This window comes from Sycon ciliatum, chromosome 3 (genome assembly GCF_964019385.1).
Source record: "Sycon ciliatum chromosome 3, ocSycCili1.1, whole genome shotgun sequence".
NCBI lineage: Eukaryota > Metazoa > Porifera > Calcarea > Leucosolenida > Sycettidae > Sycon > Sycon ciliatum.
In genome coordinates this window covers 29,059,704-29,070,311 of record NC_088645.1, presented here as the reverse complement: position 1 = coordinate 29,070,311, position 10,608 = coordinate 29,059,704, and the positions used below count along the sequence as shown (strand labels likewise).

The following is a 10,608-nucleotide window of genomic DNA, read 5'->3' as shown; positions in this document are numbered from 1 at the left end:
CACACACACACACACACACACACACACACACACACACGCACACACACACACACACACACACACACGCACACACAGACAAAGAGTCAGCATTAAAACCTGCCCGCAGTCATACCTGCATTATTAAGTATGTAACTGTGTTGTTTTGAAAAGGGGTACACGATATGCTACCAATCTATTTCATAGCAATACACTATAAAATTGACTTTAATTAATGAGCTTCAAAGGGGTCCAAAATCACCAGAACCCCTTAGGATAAATTCTATTAAGGAGGCTCCCACCTAAAGAAGTAAAAATAAAAGGTCCATGGACACCCTGTTTTTTATGCATAGAATGGTGGAGTGATGTCTCCTCTTCAATTTGGTATAGTTTTTAGGTAGGGTCACCAGGCATATAAGAGGTATTCTGGTGTATTTAGTGAGTGTACAATTTCTTGATTTTCGGCAAAAAATGGTAAAAAAATTTGGTTTTTGACCCAAAGAAGCCTCCTGGAAGGAGGATACTAAGCATTTTCTTCATCATATGTTTAGGAACCACATTTGGAGGTATTTTGGCTACACAAGATAGACTGTGTCTTGGTTTTGCCCTTGGCGAGCCACTTTTTCGAAATTACGGGAACCGAAATTTCCATCAGGTGCTGAATTGTGAAATGGTTCAGCCTGCAACATTTTGTCCATGGACATATTGATTTTTGTGGCTTTCTGTGATCCTTGAGCCCCAAGGAAACCGATAATGGGCAGTTTTGATGGTGTCACCAGGCACTTTAGGCCCCTACCAAACAATATAGGTATCGAAATATGGTATTTTTAGGCCAATTCTGAAAATAGCATTTTTAGAAAATCTGACCATTCTTGCCTTCTTGACTAAATATCACTACCAATGACATGGTAGTATGTAATATTATTTTAGAAGAAGTTATTTTCATGCTGCAACCTCCTTTGGACATACCAGACAGTCTGTGCTTGGAAAGGTACATGTATCATTACATGTATGTCATGTAGCCTTCAGTCCTAGCACATTGATATACGAGTAGTGTACATGTACATGTAAGGCAGCGAGGTTTCATAACAACCTCGACCATGAAACTGGCACATGAATAATGTGAAAGCAGGCATTCAAAATAAGGCACACTAAACACTCACGCGCGTGCGCACGCACATAAATAACCACCCACATGCACGCACTCTCGTGCACGCGCCATTGTAACACTACTAGTCCATAGTAGGACTTGGTGTAAATAAAAGCATGAAGACCAGCCACTGCACTGGGCATGCATTTGCTGGTTGTCACTTGCGTTGATAGCAGCAGACTCCAGAAAAACATCGCATGAAGGGCAATATGCATCTACACACGCTGGCGTGCACACATACGATATACAATTACATGTAGTGTACTGTCATGCTCTCTCGGCAATTCTTTTTGTGTCTCAAATACGGTTCACAAATGCGCATTCACATGCAACTCCTGTACTGTAAAGCCATTACCACACTGTCCTTGCGGACACCAGAGAGGAGAGGCATACAGAACCAGCACCGTGAGCCCCTCCCCCCCCCCCCCCCCTTCCACACCTAGCTTTGCACACGCGCGCACACATTCACGTGCATACACACATACATGTACACAGACATTTGCATGCACATGCACACAGTGCACTCGTGGGGACATGTGCATAACCCAGATCAACATTGCGTGCGAACCCACACATGCGGGCACGAGCACGCGCGCACACACACACGTGCGTACACACACTCATACACCTGCCCAACGCTGAAGCGAGGATAGCGAACAAACTACGTTAGACATAGCAACTTGTGCTCGGATTACACCTTTCAACAGCTTGCACACACACATACACACGCACGCGCATGCGCGCGCGTACACACACACACTCTCTCTCTCTCGCGCGCGCGCGCGTACACACACACGCGCACGCGTACACACACACGCGCACGCGTACACACACACGCGCACGCGTACACACACACACACGCGCGCGCGCGCGTACACACACACACAAACGCATGTACTTGCGCATAGGAAAGGATTCAAAATAATCAACCACAGGCATTTACCCAATACACACCTGAGTGTGCACATCTTAGTTGTGGCATCCCTATTTCTACAAAAGCAGGATTTAGAAGTTCGTCCCTGGTTCAGAACACAAGCTTCTGGCCAGCGTTTTCCTTACACCATCAGTGCAGTACAGTGGTTGACACGAACCTCATTCCTACAGGGACAGTAGCCCAAGTTCAGCAGCTCTGAGATGCGTCGTCCACTGAGCTCAGGATACTCTAGGATCCACAGAAAGTTTCAAACGGTACTCGTGCGACTGGAGCTGCAAGTGGGTCCACTTACCAGCGAGTGGGCAGCCACTTCACGCTCCACAGGTAGTCCATGCTAAATTCCAGTACCAGTACTAGTATCACTACGTTCGACATCGATGTCTTCACTGACTTCAACCTGCTTTTCTCACCCTTCTTCGTCAGTAATAATATATTTGTTCTTCGTGGCCACATCGTACCGCTTCAACAAAGTTTTCACAAAAAAATCAAGCAGCGTAGGAACTGCCTTTGTTTTGCATTAGCCATGGCCAGTGATTCTTTCCAGCGTAGAAACAGCCACGGCTACAGAAACCTGCAACGAGTAGAACTACATCCTGGAACAACTGCGAGCACAGAGAAATCAAAAAACTTCTTTCTGAACAACAGCTTGTTTCCGCATGGAACACAACATTTTTTGAATCTCGCGGCAAAAACAGATTTCGGAGGTGCCCTTTTTACACTGCGCTGCGCAACTGTTCGGAGCCTCCTTAATCTGTAAAAGAATTTCGTGCCAAGAATACTACATGAAGCAGTTGAGCAATGACGGCGAGACCTGTACAGAGTTTTGCTAGTAGGATAACAATGCAAAAGGCACAACGCGCAAAAAAACGGCATAAAATGATAGCGTACGTCATTGAGTGGCTATGAATGAATGACAGAGGGAGTCGTTACCTGTTTATATGCAGTGATGGCGTTGTGGACGCATGCACGCGACGGTGACTGCACTGGATGGCGGTGGTAGATGGCACTGGCAGATGGCGTTGGCTTGTGACACAAGGAAGTGTTCGCTGCGGTCCACCGAAGGCAATCGTGGTGGTGGCTACACAGTCATACTACATATTTCATATTTTCTTTATCTATCATTTTTGGAGAGACTCCCAAGAGAGGTCTTCATTTACCTCTGGAGAATCCAGACAATACAAGACAATTCACATGTGTGCCAATGTGCAGCAGACAGCTAGTTTGTGACAGCGGTCTAGTGGTGGTAGTGCTGATGTCAGGCTGCATCAACCACTGAGCACGCCCAGTGACTGGTCAGACCATGGGAGTCAATGGCAATGTGTATGTGCACAACAGCAGCAGCAGCACCACCACCACCAAAAGCAGGAGAAGCAGCAGGAGCAGAAGACACAGACCTACACAAACACACACAGGGTTGTGCCTAAGGCCGAGGCTATGGCATTCATGCATGACTATGACTGAGTGATTGACTGACTGACTGACTAGGGTAACAGATGGTAACAGGTGCTGACAGGAAGGTTAGTAAATGAACCCTGCTGCACTGGCTTGTGGTGGGACCCAAGATAAGGGAGAACCCCTCCTCCATGCGTGACAGGATGGGAGCATGCAAGTATGACCCAGTAAACATGCGTATGGTGAAGTCCCCCCGACCCAATATTCAGTGTGTGCATGGGAAGGAGGGTGGGTAAGCCCAATAGTGATCTTCCCGGGTGGTCTATTTCCCGGTACACCCCAGGGAAGCACTATAAAGGCATGCAGGTCAGCCACAAATAGGGGATATGGGGCAACACTGTCCCCGACAGCCAGCTAACTTGACTGAGGTCCACAGGGCTCAGCTAATCACATAGTTGCATCAATGTGAAGGCAACCATGACATGCACCACTGCCATTGCGACCCCTAAGGAAGGGATTCCACCATTATTATTTTCTTCTTCTTTTATTTCTGTGTGTATGTGTGTGTTTGGGAAGTGGGGGGGGGGGGGGGGGCATGCCAAGATGCACTAGTGTCAAACTGCATTGGTATGGCTGCACAAGAATATGCTTGTTCCCTGGACAGAGTCCTGTGCATCCTGGAAACATCAGAGCTTGCTGCAGCCATACACTGTCTGATGTGGGTCAACAGCAGGAGATCCCCGGTCCCGTCCAACGGCATCAGGGTCAAAATTCAGAGCACAACATGCAGTTGAACAATGACTTGGGATGGCAGGAAGACAAAAAGACAATGATTTGGGATGGAGGGTGAGCGCAGTGACATACTCGACGAGACATGGCGTAACACGCATATACGCAGTGAAAGGAGGCGAGCTCCAACAGTAGAATATCCCAACCGGAATTGATAACTGACAGCGATATATTTTTTCGAGATGGCATTTTAGTGCGCATAGATCATGGTGTCACAGAAAGAAAGCGAGAGAGAGAGAGAGAGAGAGAGAGAGAGAGAGAGAGAGATAGATAGATAGATAGAGAGAGAGGGAGGGAGAGAGAAAGAGAAGAGAAAGAGAGAGAAGAGAGAGAGAGAGAGAAAGAGAGAGAGAGAGAGAGAGAGAGAGAGGGGGGGGGGGGAAGAGAGAACACAACACGGCGACACAAACTCAACACCTGTTCGATAAAAAAAGCAAAGTGGCCAGGGCGGCTAAACACCAGAGGTACATGCTGAGATCGGTAACTTTGTAATGGTACAAACAGGAGAGGAGGAAAAACTTCAGGAACACAACACCTCATCATGCAGTGTAGTCAGATCTACAAGACAAACTTCAGTACCTTTCTTGACACCATTGCCCAGCAAAGGCCAATGAACACAACACAACTCTTACTGGGCCATAAGCCGTGCATACACACAGTGGTGGTCGGCCTGGCGTCCACACAGTCCCGCCTTGCCCTACGAAGAAGCCAGAGCAGGTAGATCTCTCCGATGATGCCGATCACACTCGCTGTCCCTACTCAGTGTAACTCAGGCCCCAGCCTGCATGGTGCACATGCTATTCTGTTACATTTTTCGTCATTCGGCCCAGTAAAAAAACTGTTCAAAGCTCCCTTTCAAGTGCGCATTATCCAGTGTTAACATCTTCGGACGAAAATTCAGTTCACTGTCACGCTGACTTCTCCATAAGGCAAGGCAAAAGTGCGGCGGGACAAAACGTGGAAATGCGGAACACTGTCAAATAGGACTACAAGGTACAACAAGAACGGGAAGAGGTGCAGCGGCAACTACGCTGGGCGCCTTGGAACAGAACTACCATAAAAGAGAGTACGGGGCTTTTGAAACAGGTGCAACGGGGCAATGCAGGGAGAGAGAGCATTGCGTTGGGCTCAATCTATAAACGTTCCCTTCGAGTCATGTGTCCAACACAAAGGAGACAAAAAGTTCGGCGGCAGCGACTCATTGAATCAAAAACTCAACAAAGAGGGATGGTCAGGACGACTTCATATCTGGTAAATTCTCGAGCACTGATGCAGCAGACATCAAATGTGAACGACTCCTGTGCACTTCTCCGACCCAGGCACGAGCCTGTCCTCGACCGACGTCGGAACAAACAACGGGATGCTGACACTCTTCTCGCCGCTATCTCCGTTCTTGTCGTCGTGTTGCGACGGTGAGCGGTCACGTCCCGAACCAAGCCGCTGCTGCTGGTACTGGTGGACGTCCGGACGTAGCGGAACGCCGGCTTCTGCTGGCTCTGGTGCTATTTGGGAGCTGCGCAAGGCCTTGCCACACCTGGACACAAGGAAGCCGAATGGCCAGGGAGAAGGATTCAAAGGAACCATCAATGTCAGCAGCACTACAACTCCGACATGGGGGGGGGGGGAGGGGGCAGAAGCAAGGCAGGACACAGGACAACACACGTCACACCCCACTTTAGGTAGCACAGGGCGCCTGTCTACTTCTAGTGTGTTTATACAAGTAGCAGTCGCGTCGAAAGACGACACGGACATGGTCTCACTGCAGCGCGTGTGTACAAGGAGGGGCGCATCATCTCGCTTTTTCCGCTGTCATTATTATCTTTTCCGGTGGGACCACTGAGAAGTCTTTCTCCCTGCACTCCACTGCTAACAGGTTGCGAACATGAAGTGGCAGGACCAAAATTTTCAGAGTTTTTTCAAAACCAGAAACAAGAAGAGAAAGGAAGAATACAGAAGAAACGGCCGTCGAGGCACTGCCCATTGGTGGAGTGAAAAAAATAGGAGATAAACGGCAATGTGACGCAAAGTGGATGCCTCACAGATACTGTAATCTGGCGCAAGGTCAGGCCGAAAACCTGCACTGCACAGAGATATATTTGAGGATCTGATGAGATAACGTTGATTGCAAAACAATGCACGGCTCCGTAGCTAGCCTGAACACGCAAGAAACGGCAAAGCGCCGAGTAACACAAACAACTTGAATTACTAAAAAAAGGGAGAAAATTGAGTACGGCTCGAACTGAAAAGGAAACGAAACTGGGGACTGCTCAAAATTGGCCGCAAAACACGGTAAGAAACCATACCATACAGTAATTTAAAAAAGAAAAGGGAGGCATACATTGTTTGGCAGGTTGCGAAACTAGCTCAAAGGCTGCTTGCCACCAGGAAAGGGACACTACTAAGTTACCGCTACAAGTGGTTGCGTAAGATGAAGTAACCACATGTACAGAGGAAGTGGAAAAGCCAAAAACAGAAAAAACGAGAAATAAAAACAAGGAAACGGAATCACATGCGGAGGGAGAGAATACGGCAACGTGCAACATTAACTTGTCCTTTTTTTCTTTTTTTCTTGGGGAATTGTAACAGTGTGTTTGCTAGCAGTTGGTGACCAGGGGAAGCATGCAAGTGGATGCGGGACAGCTATGACTGATTTTGATGGAGTGTATTTAATGTGGGCATGCAGACCATTCATGCACTACAGATGTGTTATACATGACCAGAGTGAAACTTTTTTTGTAGGATTTTGTATTTTTTGTGGCAAAAAGTAGGAGAGTGGCATGCAGGTTTCTGTCGAACTTCGTGCGGGTCAAGCAGCCCCTGGCGAAGAACATGACAAAGGGACTTGGGAAAGTGCGGTGCTCAAATATGCACAACAACATTAACAAAGGGGAGAATGGCATGCAGCAAGCGCAGCGTGGAAAGCATTGTGATGGCGCGTGTGCGCGTGTGTGTGCATGCGTGCGTAGCGTGGAACGTATTGTGAGCGTGCGCGTGTGTGTATGTGTGTGTGTGTGTGTGTGTGTGTGTGTGTGTGTGTGTGTGTGTGTGTGTGTGTGTGTGTGTGTGTGTGTGTGTGTGTGTGTGTGTGTGTGTGTGTGTGCGTGTGCATGTATCTGTGTGTGCGCGCTCGTGTGTGCATGCGGGCCGATAGTCATAGACATAGGGCAACATGCAAACGGAGAACCGGGCCAATGGGATGGTGATGGCAGGTGCAGCTGAGCACGTCAGCAAGAAGAACTGTGGCCTAGTTTCAGATAGGCTTGCCCGAGGCCCTGGGGTACGGGAAGAGGGACAGGAAGAAAGAAAAAAAGAAACAGGGAAAGACAGACAGAATGAGAGAGCAGGAGTGGTTGCTGACGGCTGAAGAAGACCGATGATGACAATACAGAGGAAAGAAAGGGAAGGAGATGAAGTCGAAAAAGGATGGAAGGAAAGCGTCAGACTTAGCCTACCATGTACAAGTACTGCTGGGTTGTGGGAAGTGGCCTTACAAGGCATGCCCTCCTACCATGTACAAGTACTGCTGGGTTGTGAGAAGTGGCCTTACAAGGCATGCCGTTGGGATGTCTCCACTCTATTTGTTGCGCTTTTTCTTTGTTGGATCTACCATTGAGTACACGTCTCTGGGAGGTGCAGGTGAATCCGTAGCCAGGGACTCCAAATTTGGTGATGGCAGTTGGTTGTCAGTGGTCGTGCCCTGGGTCGCGTCAGGAGGAGGCTGTGTAGGAGTTGTTACCAGTGCTGGGGCCTGCGGTGCAAGGTTGGTTGAATCGACCGTCGAGTACACGTCCGGTTTGGGAACCGCAGGTGAAGCCGAAGCAGGGGAAGTGACTGCGGCAGCGTTCGGCAAGACCTTGCCGATGTGGTCGTACGTGCTCGGGTCGGGACCCTCCCCAGTCGGTTCAGTGTTGAACGTGAACGTGTCGTAGGTGTCACCGGCCGGGTCCGCACCAGGCTTGGCGGCTGTTGGTGGCAGGGCGACGTCGTACTCATTCTCGGCCTCTCCATTTGCTGCCATCTGACCAGTGGTATTTGTGCCCTGTGCTCCCTGAGCAGTGGTTGCATTGGGTGGAACGACGTCGTAGTCCCCTCCACTGGTCAGGTGGGCGGGAATACGATTCATCGGGACCGTGGCAGGAACGTTGGGATCGTGTGGCGGTATAAAACCCCTCGCCCTGTTCTTCTTGTTGATCTCAATAAGGCCAGTGTCTGGGTGGAGAATGGGGCCAGCATTGCATGTGTTACGCACACATACACCAATACATAATGCCACAGCACGGCGAAACCAATGCAACTGGTAACATTTTAAAGCTAAAACACCACATTATAAGCATGATATTATTTTACCCTTTTTCGTGTGTTGTACTTCACGTACTGTAGTACATGCACTGGGGCCATGGGATGCAGAGAGGGAGCAGTGCTTCACAGTTGCAGCATAGTACGTGTTTCCCCACTTCTGCATGTACAGTCAACTTTGCGTATAACAACACTCGGCGGCGGCGGGGCATCAGAAAACTGTCCTTATTCGCGAAGTGCCCTTATACCCCAAGTCTCATTACATGTGTTACAGTTAGATGGGACTTTGCTTGGGACATGGAAATTCTGTCGTTATTTGCGAATTGTCGTTATATCCGCAGTCGTTATTAGCGAAGTTGACTGTACTTTGAAGTACATTTTGCTAGCTTATCTCGCCACTATTCGCAACACAGTGATAAATTTCACCCTGCTGATGCGTTCTTTTCGCTTTGATGCGTTCTTTTCTTCCGATTATTATTATGTTCTTCCCTTTTTTCTTTCTTTTTCCTTCTCTTGCCATGGCTGGATAGCGCCCTCTCCTTTGCATTGGCTTCTGCCATTGGACGGTGAAATAAAATAAAATAAATAAGATGTTGTTGTGCAGAGATTTGACATAGTTTTGGCGTTGGGGGCTTTGTTGACCTCAGGCAAGTGCCACTACAAAACTTGATTTTCATTTCGGCTCGCACCGTCAATGGCCTGCTAAGTTAAAATTCCTTGTGAGACGGTCTTTTCTTGCCACCAAGTCGCATCCACTTTGCAGCACTTTCTCCGGGATGGTGCGTCATTGCACAACTTCTGTAGGAGGTTGTAGTAAGATCGCTGTTTACAGGAGATCTCTTCCTGCAGCTAATTTCAATTATTATCTCGCTACTCTCATTACTTACTGGCAAGAGTACATAACTCCACAGAGTTTTCAACCACCAATGGTTGCTGTCGCCACTACTCATCTTTAGAAGACAGGTCATGCTGCACCCCGTGAGGAGCACGGGAGGGGGGCACTACGTCTTTCTGCCTTCGTTCAGCATGCGCATGTTCGGGCGAAATGGCGGGGACCACAGAGTTCAGTGGCTGCCGGGAAGTCAGAATCGAGTGCCAGTGTGCCAAGTTCACGTTTACCTGTAGCTAGCTGTATGTGTGCTGCATAGCTGTACACTGCAATTTCTTACTGCTGTAGGTGCGGACTGATTCAACAAGATTTTCGGCTATGCACCCCTAAAAGCTGGACCAGATACGTAACTGGAATAACTCCATTCCTCGTGATCTAATTAGGCCCTATGTATTTTAGATGCGAAGTCAACCGTGCACAATGAAGTTTCGAGCACCGTCAGGCGCATTGCACCGTGAAAAAATAAAATACGTCAAAAATGAGTCGTGACTGAAGCCTATGTGGAGTTACGCACTCTTGATACGCTCTTGTTAATAGAGCTGTACTCGTACTCTAAGGCTCTGCTGTCCTTGCCTGCCAGTCCTCGCAATTCGTATTTTTTTATCTCGCTTACACTTTCATTTTGGCACAGTACTGTCGTGGACAAGGAAATCCAGTCGAATGACCGGGGCCGGCGCCCTCAGCGCGTACAGAACGTTGCATGCAGTGCACATGTTGATCTGACGCGACCAGCGCGCTGCAGCGCATAAATGCATGTGTGTACTGCTTACCCACGCCTGCATGGCCAGCGAGCGCCCTGGGGCCGCTAGACGTGCGACCAGACTTCCATGTCCACGACAGTTGGACTAAAAAAAAACTAATTTTAACGTTTGGTACTGCATGCAGCACAGGCTAGGAACCTTGCCCCGTTGATGATGTCACTTGAGTACTACTTTTACTATTCCTACACTGAACCCTTGGCTAGGCATGTACATAAGACACAATGAAGACATAAATGACGGCTTTGAGCAGCAAAGCCAAGTTAGCCCACGCATGCACGTGTTTTGTCACGGTTCGTCACGCGGCACATGAATAAAAAATATTTTTTCCAAAAATGGTGGATGAAAAAATAAATCTTGCGTGGCCGCTTTGCCCTGCCTCGTGTCAGCAAAGCAACTTCCTTGTCAACAATTTCTGTCATCC

At 48.5% G+C, this 10,608-nt stretch overlaps 1 protein-coding gene across 1 annotated transcript; it reads right to left on the bottom strand.

Moving 5' to 3' along the window:
* Positions 1 to 6,522: 6,522 nt before the first annotated feature.
* LOC135811943 (mucin-2-like) lies at positions 6,523 to 10,228 on the bottom strand. Its single transcript, XM_065325212.1, has 2 exons — positions 7,789 to 10,228; positions 6,523 to 7,513 (listed from the first exon to the last, which is right to left on the bottom strand). The coding sequence occupies exon 1, from the start codon at positions 8,362 to 8,364 to the stop codon at positions 7,816 to 7,818; it is 549 nt and encodes a 182-aa protein (XP_065181284.1). The 5' UTR covers positions 8,365 to 10,228; the 3' UTR covers positions 6,523 to 7,513; positions 7,789 to 7,815.
* Positions 10,229 to 10,608: the final 380 nt, after the last annotated feature.

Coding starts and splice junctions, on each gene's coding strand:
- LOC135811943 (XM_065325212.1), bottom strand. CDS start 8,364: ATGAATCGTATTCCCGCCCACCTGACCAGTGGAGGGGACTACGACGTC.